This window comes from Drosophila virilis, unplaced genomic scaffold (genome assembly GCF_030788295.1).
Source record: "Drosophila virilis strain 15010-1051.87 unplaced genomic scaffold, Dvir_AGI_RSII-ME tig00000016, whole genome shotgun sequence".
NCBI classification, from domain to species: Eukaryota; Metazoa; Arthropoda; class Insecta; order Diptera; family Drosophilidae; genus Drosophila; species Drosophila virilis.
Window position 1 is genome coordinate 42,245 of NW_027212786.1, and position 13,743 is coordinate 55,987.

The following is a 13,743-nucleotide window of genomic DNA, read 5'->3' on the forward strand; positions in this document are numbered from 1 at the left end:
AAGCAGTTTGTGTTTACAGTATGTTGACGCAAATTGAGCAGCCACTATGCTGTTAACGCAAAATTGAGCGCAGGCTGGCGCACAGTTGAGTAACGTGAAGTTAGCAGCGGTTGCCGCACAAGCCCGGCATATTTGAAACGCAAGTACAGTGAAACCAAGCCGCCCATTTCCCACTCAAATTGAGTACAAACCAAATTGCATATTATTTGAAATATATTTTATTGGTAGGCAGTTTTGAAGAACATTTGTAATGACATTTATATATAATGAACATGTTTCAAATAATCGTTTCATTTCATACCATTTCATCTCGTATTTTTTTTTTAATATTCTTCTATGTATGTATATAATAAATTTATTTATTTTGTGGTTTTTCTTGTTGTTGTTGTTCTTTTAACTCATATATTATGTTATGTTATTTTAGTTGCTGCGGTTTTCTTTTAATGCATATACCTTGTAAACTTATTTAGTTCATATATGTATAATATATATATATATATATTTATATATATATATATATATATATATATATATGTAGGTATGTATGTGTGTATGTGTATATATATCATGGCTTAACTATATATATAATGTATATATATATAAGTATTTGTTTATGTTTTTATTTATCAATAATCAATATCGTAGATCACCAAACTTGTTAAAAAAATGTATACACGAATTTCTTTTGGTTTTTTGGTATTTTTGGTATTTGTTTGCCTAGTATTTTGTTCAAACTGCTTTTTACGCTTCTCTCTAAACAAGTTAACTGCTGTTGTTGTTGTTGTTGTTACAATTTTGATCTCATTTTAAACGTTCTCGGCCCACTGTACTCTGCTATGTTTGCTTTTATTTATATATGTATGTATATATATATATATATATATATGTTTATATAATTTGCGCTATTTTTCTATACTTTTTTAAATACGCTTATCTATGCTGTGTGTGTGTGTGTGTGTGTCTGTGTGTGTGTGTATTGCTTTCAGTGTGACCAAACACTAAATTCTCGGCACTAAAAAAAACTCAAATAAATTAACCAAAGCTCTGTTTGCGATTACTGTTAAATTCATTGGGTAACTTACTGTTAAGTGTATACGTGTGTGTGTGTGTGTGTGTGTGTGTGTGTGTGTGTGTGTGCCTATAACATTGAGTTTACAGTATGCTAATTACATAATCGAATTTCTAGTTTTTGTTGCATTTATTATTATTTTGTTTTGTATAGAAAAATGTTGAAGCTTTTTTTATTTGATTTTAATTTTAATATTATTATTATTTATTATTTGTATTAATTGTACGAGTTTTACGTTTTAGTTTGTAATTTGGGTACACGACGGCGGGGATAATATGATTAAAGTGTTTTTATTTATAATTGTAATTTCTTGTATTATTATTTCTAATGTTGCTTTTTGTTTATTTGTATATATATATATAGATGTATATGTATATAATATAGACAATGTACCGTTAGTTTTTAATTTAGTTTTCATCTCTTTTGTTGTAGTTGAAACTATCTAGGCTAATAATAATATTAATAAGAACTTGTTCATACTTTAAAGGCAAATGTTTTCCTTTGTTTTGAAATTTTTTTGTTTACAGAAAGAGATAGAGAGAGAGTTTTTTCTATATCTATATATATATATATATATATATATATATATATATATATTTATTTATTTATTTATGTAAATATGTTTATATAGAGAATAATTGTTCTTCATTTACATGTTCTGTATTATTTTTGGTGCTATAACATATATATATATATATATATATATATATATATATATATATATATATATATATATATATATATATATTGGGGATATGTTGGCTTTCAACAGAAATTGAATTTTTAATTTAGACAAAGTTGTGTATGTGTGTTTGTGTGTGTGTGTGTGTGTGTGTGTGTGCCTGTCAAATATTGTCAACGTTGTGTGTTTTTCCGAAGTTTGATGTGTCCCAACGATTTTGTTGATTTGTCCTTTCAATTGCTTGATTAAACTGTGTGTTCTTTTTTTCGAGTGTACTTACGAGTAGTTTTATGCAAGTATCGATGCTAAGTATATATGGCATATATAGAGTTAACTGTAGTCATATATAATACATCTTGTGTTATGCCTAACCTCTTTCTATATATATATATGTATATATGTATATGTATATAGATATAGATATATGTTTATGTACACATTTGCCCGGCTGTTGGCAATGTTTAGAGACAAAGAAGTGTTTAATTATTACTTGACTTGCAACTCGTTTAACTGCGCTTTACCCGTCGTTCCTAGTTTAGGAACTTTTTAGGGGGCCCTTAGTTATGTACACACAAAGCGAATGCCTATCGAATGTGTTGATTCGATAGCATTGCCTCAACTAACGATAAACAGCGTATATGCATATATATGCATATATATATATATATAATTAACGTAATGTGTGAGTATTGCGTTATTTTCGACTGACTGACAACGTTATCGATAACGCTATCGATAGCGATAACGATGTCGATAGATATTTCAATATGTTATCGATTTATCGATTGTGTAAATTATAATCGAGTGTTGATTTGATGAGCACTTTTTCGCTTTGCTTTGCTTCGCTTTGGTTCTAAGTATAAAAAAGAAATTTTATCTTTTGGGTTTGATTTTGTCTATCGATTTGTTATCGATAACTATTGCGAGTGTGTGATATTGATATATATATATATATATATATATATATATATATATATATATATATATATATATAGATATAAGGTTGTATGATATGATTGTTTGTTTAATCTGAATGTCTTGGGCGTTGTCAAGTGATTGGGGGTATTCCGCTAATAAACAAATGTGTTTAAGTTTTTTTTTTTTTTAGCAGCAATTGAGTCTTAATTGAAAATGGTTTTTTTTTTGTGTGTCTATGCGTGACGGGAGTACCGCTAATGTTGCATTTTATTTTGATTAGCTTCAATTCAAACAGAATTCTTTGAGTTTTATTGGAGTTTCTTCCACTTTAATGAAATGAACATATTTAATTTATATGGAAACATTGGCAGTGTTAATAATCTTTGCTTGAAAGAATACAAAATGTGGAAACAACGCTAATAATTCTATATATATATATATATATATATATATATATATATATATATATATATTGCTAGACGATCTTAATTTTTTATATGTAAATATATTTATATATATATATATATATATATACTGTATGCTAGTATATATATATGTATGCATTTGTATGATAACAATAACACATTTGCATTTATCTAAACTCTTCTAAATAAAAAAGCAAACTTTGACAGTGTACATTAGGGGCATGCCCTTAATTCTATTGCCGAATCGATGCACCTCACAGCAAGAGATTAAAGCGGGGAGCTGAGTGTGGAGTCTGGAGGCGGGAGTTTGACAGTGAATATTTGGGGTATTCCCTTTATTCTACTTGCCGAATCGATTCAACCCAAATATTGGGGGTTTTCCCTTTATTCTACTTGCCGAATCGATTCAACTCTGGACTGGACAGTGAACATTAGGGGTATTTCCTATTCCCTTACTGTGGAGTGTGAAGTCGGGAGTTTAAATTGAACTAGATGCTTTCATTAGGTATATTCTTGTATATGTATTAAATTTGATCTCTATGTACGATAGATGCCATGTATATTTGAACTAATTAAAATAGATTTCGAATGAAGTTTTAAGTTATATTCTATTTGAATTTGAGTTTTGAGTTTTTAGGCATATTTCTGGTAATAGTTTCTTGCAATTTACTCTTTGGTACACGGCTAAAGGCTACGCAATATTTTATACACATATGTATATTTTTATATATATTCATATCGTCATTTATAATCGTATCAGGGGCTATATATAAATTTATTGCTCTACTCTTTATTTGTATACGTATTCGGATCGCACGACTACGATAGATGCTGTATGTACAGTGTGTGATAAATATATAGTATGTGTGTTTATATATATATAGATTTATGTTCTGCATGTGTCTTGTGATTTTGAATTTGTTTTCAGTTTTTTAACTAACTATAACAGAGGCTAGCACATCGTTAGCTACATAAATATATATATATATGTACTTTTCATAATTATACGATACGTTGCCTAACAATTTATACGTAGTATTTATGTATATTTGATAATTATATTATTTATTCATTTGTTTCGCTTTTTTCTTGCTTTTGTGAATCACATTCGCGCCGTATGCAAAACTGGGTATCGTGCCGAGAAAAAAAAGACGAACTCTATTTGAGTTTACACAACTTGAAAAATGTAAAATATTTGTAGAGAACTTTGAAATTTGATAAAATTGTTCATTTACAGGGTATCGGATGTCGTGTTAACTCAATACGAGCCGGTGCCGGGAAAGTGTAGTCTACTTTACAGCGTATAAGACGAACAGATTCGAAGATCAACAGTTAACTAGACAGCGAGAGCAAGAGCAAGAGCAAGAGAGAGAGAGAGATAGAGAGAGAGAGAGGGGTTCGAAATCGATTGAGGGGGAGAGTTAAGTTGAGGTTAAGTTGAAGTTCGAAATGGAGAGAGTTACAAATCTGACATTTACATAAATGCATTCATAATTTGAGTATAGCGGCAACCTAATTACAATATAATAAATATCAAATAATTTGCTTGCATTTACATATGTCATTTACAAATGTGTGTGTGTATGTGTGTGTATGTGTGTGTGTGTGTGTGTGGTACATAGTAGTAGAAGAAATACTGCATAGTCGGTATATCGGTAATCGGTAGTATACAAAATAGTAGACAGTGCTGTTATTTGTTGTGTTAGGCTTGTACTTATACTTGCGGCGAGACAAGTACTTATACGCTTTCGATTTAGAAGAAGCTCTTCAAGAAGCCAGCGGGTCCAGCCTGTAAAAAAAAAAAAAAAAACCAGCAGCCGATTAAGTTTAACAGCGTGTATAAGACAATAAATGTTAACTTACGTCCTGCTGCTGCTGCTGTTGTGTTTGTGCTTGTTTGACTTTGGCTTGAGCGATCTTTAAGGCTCTGCGAGAGTATAAGAGTGATTAGCTTGTTGGTTTCACCTGTTTTTTTATTTCATTTATACTCACTGTTGCAAATCCATAATGGTCTTCTCTTTGGCATTTTGCTCCTCTTGTGACATTTGTACCAATTGCAGCAGGCGCTCCGTTTCGGTTGCCGCCTTCTTGTGCTCCTCTTTTGTGTTTTGCAGTTCCTTGACGCAGCTGCAAGGTCAGAAAATACAAAATATGATGAGTATAAGAGCTTTAGCAGAGAGTTTAACATTGCATTGCTGTGTTCTGTTATGTTCATGTTATGTTAAGTCTAATCAACAGCCGCGGCAATATAAGCTAATGTAATGATTATTAACATTGCACTGACATGCTATGTTAACATCTTATGTTAACTCTGGTTATCGATGTTCGATATATGTTATGCTTATGCTAATGTCAACAGCTGCCGAGGCATTATAAAAGTAACATAGTTCGGTCACACTGTTGAAAAAATGGCGCATCATTCGCCAAATTCGCGAATAATAAATGACTTAATATTGTGTTTAAGTGGTAAAGTGCAAGTGTTAAGTGCTCAAATTATGAAATAAATATTGTCAGGTAAGTTGATAGCCTGTTAAAGCTTTTACTTACGCCTCGAGCTGCCGCTGCGTGTCCATTAGCTTTTTGTTAAGCTCGCCGGCGGCCGCTGCGCCGCCGCCCTGAGTCTGCAATGACTTTTCCAGCTGATCCATTTGCTCCTTTCGCTTGCGCAACTGCACATCGAACTCGGCCATTTTCTTTTCCTTGTCCTCGATATCCTTGCGCTTGGCCTCGATCTGTTTGCGCTGCTCGTCGATTATCTTGCGCTCGCCTTCGGTGGCCTTCGCCTGGTTGTCGATCTGTTTGCGCACCTCCTCCAGCTGCTTCTGCTGCTGCTCCAGTTGCTGCCGCTGTACGTCTGTTGCCGCGGCGCCCGCGCTGCCCGCCTGCTGCAGCTGTTGCATTTGCTGCTGCAGCTGTTGGATCTGCTGCTGCAGCTGCTGCACCTGCTGCTGCGCCGTCTGCAGCTGCTTTGCCTGCTCCTGATTGGACAACTGCACCGATTGAATGAGTGAGGGAGGGGGGGGGGGGGGTAGGCAAAACAAACATGTTAAGTCGATTAACAACCCTGTATAAAGTTCTGACTGGCACACATACATAAACACATACACACGCACGCACACACACATACGACCGCACGGCTGCGTCTGTGTTTCTGCTTCTTCTTCACGCTTTGTGCAAAATGCATTTGCGAATAACTTTGAAGCTTTTTATTCGATTTTGATGATTTCTTTTTCAGCATTTAGTTGTTATCCTTCGCTTCTTTTGAACATTATTATTATTTTTTAATTCTCCCAATTATTAAATTTTGTTCGTTCTAAACTTTTAAAAGTTTTGTGTATCTTCGTTTAAAAGATTTTTTCTTTGGTGAAATATGGTAAAAGGTGAAATATGGTGAAAGGTGAAATAGTAGACTATGAGAAAAATCATAGCCTCATACTACATTTAGAATTTCCAAGCTCTTATACAATAAATTACGATAGCTTAAATATGTGTATCGACTCTTATCGATATCATCGACTTATCGATCATTTAAAATAATCTTTACCGCAAATCTAGTTCAAGTTCTCTGGCGCTTTAAGTCTTTAATACTGACACGTTTTAAGATATTAAATATATTCTTCCTTCTTTCTTTCCTTCATTCACACATCTCTACACACAGCCATTTCTCTCTCATTCTTAAGCTATTCTCAAGGGATGCACACTTATTTAGGAATAGCGCTTAGTCGTTCGCTTACCTGGCTCTTTTCAAGCTCCTGCACCAATAGCTCCAGCTGCTGCTGGAAGCGATCACGCTCCGTGCAGGCCGCCTGCAGTTCAACTTTGACCTTTTCAAGCTCCTTGGCATCGACGCCGCCGCTGGCTGCCGCCGTTTGCTGTTGCTGCGCCGCCTGCTGCGCTGCCTGCTGCTGCTGTTGCGTCATCTGCTGCTGCATCTTTTGCATCTGGGCGTGCTGATCCTTGATGTGTTGGTCCATCAGCTGGCAAATGGGGCAAATGAGGTTGAAGCTGGGGCTTTCGGTTCGGTTCTTTCGGCTGTACTCACCTGTATGCGCTTGTGCATCTCCTGGGCAGCCTTGTCGGCCATGTCGGCGCGATTCTTTTCCTGCTCGATAACCTTGCGCCACTGTTCGATCTCCTCGCGGCTGGCGCCCGCTGCGGCTGCCGCTGCCTGTTGTTGTTGTTGTGGTCCCGCGGCTGCCAGGGCGCGCTCCGATTCCTGCAGCTTCTGCTGCAGCGTTTGGATCTCTTTTTGCATGGCCTGAATTTCGGCGGGTGCGGCGGGCGCAACGGGCTGGCCGTTGCGCAGCTTGCGATTCTCCTCGCGCGTCTTTTGCAATTCCTGTTCGGCGTTTTGCAGCTCCTTTTGGAAGTTCATCAGTATCTCCTGACTCTTTTCCAGCTGCAGCACAAGCTGTTCACGCTCCATGGCCAGCTGTTTGACATCGTTCTCCAGCTTCTGGACGTGCTTCTCCAGCTGTGGATGGGCGCCGCCGGCGGCACCGGGGCCGCGACTGCTCTGCCGCAGAGCTTCCTTTTCCGACTCGGATTTCTCGAGACGATCGTGCAGGCGTCCAAGCTCGGCGCCCATGCGCTCGAATTCGATGCGCGTGGACTCGGTATTCTCCTGCTGTTTGGCCAAATGCATTTGTGCCTTCTCCAGTTCCTTGGCCAAGCGACCGGCCTCCAGTTCGGTAGCATCGCGCGACTGCAGCGCCTTCTCGAGGCGATCACGCAGCCGATCGATCTCCTGTCGCTCGCCCGCTGAGATCGCGGCGGACGAGCGCACCGGCTCGCCGGGGCTCACCGAGGACTGTTGCAGGCGCAAACGATCGACCTCCTTCAGCAGTTTCTCGTGCTTGTCTCGCGCCTTCTCACGCTCAATGTGGGCACGCTCCAGCTCGCTGCGCTGTTTGTCCTGGTTGGCCAGCAATTTAGCGACCTCGCCCTTGGACAGTTCAAGCTGCAGACTGGTCTCGTGCAGCTTCGACTCCATGTTCTGTATTTCGGTCTCGATCTTCTCGTATTTATCCTTGTATTTCTCAAAGGATTCTGACTCGTATTGCGACTTGCCGCGTATCGTCTCCAGCTCCATCAGTGTCTTGTCCAGCTTCTCGCGCAACCGTTCGTTCTCCTCCTTGAGGCGACGCGTCTCACGTCCAAACGTGTCTGTGTCCTGCAGCTTGCGCAGCTCCACCTGATTCTTTTCGTAGCGCTCGCGCAGCTTCTCCAGCTCGACGGCATAGTGGGCTGCCTCCTCCTTGGCGGCCTCCACGCTGGCGGCCGCTTTGGTCTGTGCCGCATGGGCACGCTCCAGCTCGTAGGTGACGCGCTCCAGCTCCGATTGGAAGTGCTCCTTTTCGCCCTGGGCGCGTCGTATGTCCGTTTGCATCTTGTCGAATCGATCCCGATTGTGTTCCAGTTCGGTGCGCGCATTATCCTCGCACTCCTTGGCGCGACTGAGCTGCAGGGCGGCACGATCGCAGGCCTCCTGCAGCCGTGTGCTTTCGTCCTGCAGCTTGCGCAGATCCTCGCGCGCCTTCGAGGCGGCCAAGCCGGAGCGTTCGGCCTCCACCTCGAGTCGGGCGCGATCCGCCTCAGCGGTATCGCAGCGCGATTGCAGGCGATAGATCTCGTTCTGAGCACGATCGTACTTCTCCAGCATCTTCTCGAACTCCTTGTTGGATGTGTCCTTCTCGTCGATGAGCTTCTGGCTGGCATAGAGAGCCTTGTCCAGTTTCTCCTTGAGTATTTCCACCTCGGTGACAGCATCATCGCGCTCCATCTGCAAGAGCAAAGGGATTTGGTCAAGCTTTAAATTAAATCTGGAAGGGATCGGGGCTTTCAGCTGGGCCAAGCAGTGTTCAAGGAAGCTAAAAAATTTACAAACAGCCAATTCACTGGTAGTTGTCAGTTTCTCATGCGTTTTTGATTAGTTACGATTAGTGTTAAATATTATAATATACATATGTGTATATATATTTATAGAGCCAATTGTTTTGTACCTCGCTTTTCTTTGTGTGTTTCTGGGTTCAAATTACCTGCAGTTTCTGCTGTATGGCATGCGATTTCTCATAGCGCTCTTTAAGTACTTCCAGATCGGTTTGCATCGCCTCACGATCTCGTGCGGCCTTCATGAGCAGCGTCTGGGAGGATTCCGAGCGCTCCTTGAGCGTTTCCAGTTCATCAGAGAACTGATCCCTTTCCTTTTGTATGCGCGCTAGCTGCATCTGTTTTTTTTTTTTTTTTATTGAGTGTATTCATGGGTGTATTCAAAGTGTTCGTGTTACATACATACATAGCAGATAGTTGAAAGATAGATACGTATATACGATAGGCAATACACTTAGGATTTATGTTTATATATATATATGTGTATATATATATTTATGTATAATGCATCGCAAATGGTGTTTAGTATGTTCTATATGGTATATGGGCATTTACAGGGCTTCATTGTCGAGAATAGAAGATTCAGGTTGTCTATCAGGCTTCTTCGTATGTCTTAACGTCTGTAACGTATTACGTAACGTCTGTTACATGTTACTTAATGTATGTTTGGTGTTACGTAACGTTTGTTCCGTAATACGTAACGTGTTACGTAACGTCTGATACGTTTTACATAACATTTGCTATGATAAACGCGTTAGTTAAAGTCATGTTACATGACGTAACACACCTAATGCCTGTTACGTAATCCGAAAGACTCATTAGGCATAAGCCAACATTTCCTACCCGTACAACTCGGTCAAATCACGTTCGATTTTCACGAGGTTTGGCCTTTTGTTCAAGGTTTGACCTCTAGAGCAATTTGACGTCTCGATCTAGCAACATTATTCTTGGTCAAAATGAGTTTTTGATGATATTTTCAATTAATTTAAAATAACCTTTTTAGCCGGAAATGCCCATATACCTATATTTAGTAGTAGCTATGTACAATTGGTTGGTGAGGAAGGAAGGGAGGATTATTGTGTTAGTTGAGTATTGGGATTCAGGTATTTACAACACATTACAGTAACATTTGATAGACAACGTTTAGGCACAGGTTAGGTAACAAGATCTACGCGTGTTGCATGGCTCGGCGTCTGTGTCGTGTGTTTCTGTGTGTGTTTCTGCTTTGGTGTGCGTGTCTGTGTGTGTTGTGGCACCTTGGGGGCATCCCATACCTGCGTCTTCTCAAGCTTTTCGCGTATGCGATCCGTATCCAGCGTGAGAGTTTCGCGTTCCTTCTGCATGCGCGCCGCCTGGCCGAGCGCCTTGTCCAGCTGCGATTGGAGATTATCATAGTCATAGGTGAGCTTCTCCTTTTCGAGCACCAGACGTCGATTCTCGGTGCCGGCCTTGTCTAGTTTATCCTGCAGATGATCGACCCTCGTTCTGTGCCTTGTCCAGCGTGTTTTGCAGCTTCTCGTGCTGCAGCTGCGCCTTGCCCAGCGTTGCCTGCGTGCGCTCCATTTCCTCCTTGATCTTCTCCACCTCGGCGAACGCCTATCGTAGGAGTGGGATGTTTTGAGAGGAACGGGCTATGGACTAGCTGAAAGTGTTTGCCTACCCGATCGCGATCGGCGTGTATACGCGAGACGCCGCTCTGCGCCTTCTCCAGCTCCTGGCGCAGACTCTCCTGCTCGCCCTGGGCATTCTCCAGCTTCGCCTTCAGTCGGTACACTTCGCCCTGGCTCTTCTCCAGCTTCTCCTGCAGTGCGGCGGCCTCTTCGCGTGCGCGCTCCGCATCCGACTGCGCATTATCGTTGGGGGTTTTTTGTTATCGTTATCGAGTTAATGTGACGGACGGGGGGTAAATTGGATGTGGATAACGGATATTATTTACAGGCAGCATGTGAGGATGGTTCTTAAATGAATGAATGTCTGACTGACTGACTGACTGGTTGACTGACTGATTGACTGACTGACTGACCGATTGTCAGACACAAAACAAAGGTAAACAACAAGTACGAGTACTTATAATAATTACGATAACAAATACGATTACGATTACGATTACGATAACAGCGTCTAAAACGAGCGATTCATATGTATGCTGCGAGGCTTAGCACAAAGCGAATTCACAATAGACAGTGGATGACACATGACAAATGGGCACAAAGGCATATCGAGAGTAAGAGAGAGAGAGAGAGGCAGAGAAAGAGCGAGAGCAGGCAATGAGGCTGTTTCAAGCAAACGATAGGTGGCGCTCGGGTGCAAAACGGATGCGTGTATGTTTGTGTGTGTGTGTGAATAGGTAAAGCTAAGAGCATTAAGTTTAAGACTGTTAAGCAAAGTGTGCGTGTGAGTGTGTTGCTTGTGTGTGTGTGTGTGCTGCTTGTGTGCCTGTGTGTGTATACGCTTAATTAACAGCTTAACTAAGTCAAGCGCAAGTTTTGCAACTTTCCCGCAGTTCGAAAACTGCTGTCAAAGTCACGTTGCAAAATGGTTTCGCGGCGTTGTTATTGTTGTTTATGTGTGTGTGTGAGAGAGAAAGTGTGTGTGTGCGTGTGTGTATGTTGCTGTGCTTAATCTACGATTCCTGAGTTAAAGCCTTTGGGTAATTCCTGATGTATTTGCTTGTACTTTGTACTTAAGTTTGTCAATTTAATGCGTGGGAGATTTGAAATGCCAAGAAAAGGCATTAGGATTGAGACCTTAGCATATAATATCAAAGCTAATAGTTAGTGCTAGTGATATGAAAAAAAGGTATTATATTAAATGAATCTAGCCAATATCGGAAAGTGTAGAGAAATCTAGCTCTAAATTGCGTAGCGTATAAGTTTAGTTCACGTTTGTGAGCTTGTCTACTTGATAGTTCAAGTTAACTTCAGATTTGCTTTTGGTAAAGATCAGAAGGGCCTAGTAGATTCCAGCTTTAATTAAAAGTTAAAGACTTTTATAGGAGACGTAGAGAATATATCGTTCTCAGCGCCAGCGCTTAAATTCTTGTATTTGACTATCTCAAAGAAGTAAACACTGAATGGCTTTTTAGGAGGTTATTTTGGGTGGGGTTATTTGTGGTTTTCAGATGGTTTTGATGTTCCATTGGAGAACTTTTCGACAATACACACAACTCATGCAGGAGACGCACCCAACACTCAAATGTTTCGAATCCAAACGATGAGAGATGATTTGACATGGACTCAAAGCGATTTATACAAGGTGGAACAAATGTTGTGTTTTATATAAATGTGTTAAGTATTAGTTATGTGGATTAGTTAGTATGATGTTAGGCAATGCAAGTATATATATATATAGCTATGTAGTATTGTACAGTAAGTAAAACATGTGACATCTAGATAGAAGATAAATTCTTGTTTTTTTTTAATACTGATTTCCTATCATCTTGTCAAATGTTTTAGTTTCTGGGTTTTTGTACGAGTATCTTTGTTTGTTTGTTTGTTTGTTTTTCAAGCATTTACTCACAAAACGTTTTTCAGTTTCGCCCTATAGAAAATGAATGTAAGCACAACGGTTTAGATAGAGTTTGGGTTTTAGTATACATTATTTAACAACTTTAAAGAAACACAATAAGTATATTTTAATAGTTAACTATGATTGTATCTTTTTACTTTTTTACGTTAAAGCTAAGTAAAAGCACTAAAAGAACATTACCGATATTTTAAAGTTTAACTAAACTTTCTCTAGCTTTCGCACAAAATGTTTATTTTTGATTTACAGAATACAATTTACAGAATTCTTAAAAATTCGTTCAAATGTTTTCGGCTTTAATTAAATTAAGTTTAAATATTCATAAAAAAAGCAGAACTTTATTTAAAACTTCAAATATTTTGTAGAAAGGTTTCTGCTTTCATATTTGAACTATTTTCAGAAGATTTTATATATTTAAACTTTTGCAAAGACGCGCTGATTTGCAGGTGCAAAAGTGTGTTATGTTTGGCTGTGAGTGTGTGTGTGTGTGTGTGTGTGTGTATGTGGGTGTGCGTGTGTGTTGCAGTAGTTGTTGCTGTTGCAATTGCTGAAAGTGTGGCTTAGTTCAGAAAGTGTTTGCCTTGTAGCAGTGGAAACGTATAGAGTATATAGATTGTATAGAGTATTCATTCATGAATCGAAGCCAGTGCAAACTATTATTAACAAGTATTGTTGTTGTTGTTGTTGTAGCACACGCACACATAGACATGAAATTTGGCTTGCACTTTTTGCGAGAACATTTTCAGACAACTAGCTAATAGAGCACACACAGATACTCGTGTGTGTACAGATATAGATACGAATATGTTTATATATATATATATATAGAGAGAGAGAGATATGTATATATTGTATATGTATATATAGCGTTTATGGGACTTGCGATCGATTAACTGTACCTGTGTCACTCTCAGCTCGGCCTGAGTGCGCCGCAGCTCGGCGGCAGCCTTGTCCGCGCGCTCCTGCGCCCGATCCAGCTCCTGGGATGTGGTCATTGTGGTGCGTCCGAATGTCGTCTATACGCGACGCGAAACATAACAATTAGTATATAGTTTATGGCAGAGATATCTATGTATTAGTTGCAACTACAGAGTTAGAAAACACAGTTAGACAACAACACAAACTGAAGCATTAGCAAAACAAAATAGTCCAGCAGCAAAGCAATTGAAAATGAGCATTACGATGCGTATACGTAATTTGTGACTATGTGTGTACGGTTTATATACTGATTTTGA

The 13,743-nt window shown here is 39.4% G+C and overlaps 1 protein-coding gene across 3 annotated transcripts; it reads right to left on the reverse strand.

The window, feature by feature from the left end:
• Nucleotides 1–4,665: 4,665 nt before the first annotated feature.
• LOC116649770 (golgin subfamily A member 6-like protein 25) lies at nucleotides 4,666–13,516 on the reverse strand. 3 transcript variants are annotated; one of them, XM_070210747.1, is made up of 10 exons: nucleotides 13,408–13,516; nucleotides 10,644–10,826; nucleotides 10,258–10,579; nucleotides 9,133–9,321; nucleotides 7,137–8,876; nucleotides 6,829–7,071; nucleotides 5,642–6,084; nucleotides 5,087–5,221; nucleotides 4,958–5,021; nucleotides 4,666–4,883 (listed from the first exon to the last, which is right to left on the reverse strand). In XM_070210747.1, exons 2-10 carry the CDS (start codon nucleotides 10,727–10,729, stop codon nucleotides 4,848–4,850), a joined length of 3,258 nt encoding a protein of 1,085 aa, XP_070066848.1. In that variant the 5' UTR covers nucleotides 10,730–10,826; nucleotides 13,408–13,516; the 3' UTR covers nucleotides 4,666–4,847. The 3 variants fall into 3 exon arrangements, with proteins under 3 accessions (XP_070066848.1, XP_070066849.1, XP_070066850.1); XM_070210748.1 differs by lacking the exon at nucleotides 13,408–13,516 and adding an exon at nucleotides 12,503–12,595; XM_070210749.1 differs by lacking the exon at nucleotides 13,408–13,516 and having other exon boundaries at nucleotides 10,644–12,246.
• Nucleotides 13,517–13,743: the final 227 nt, after the last annotated feature.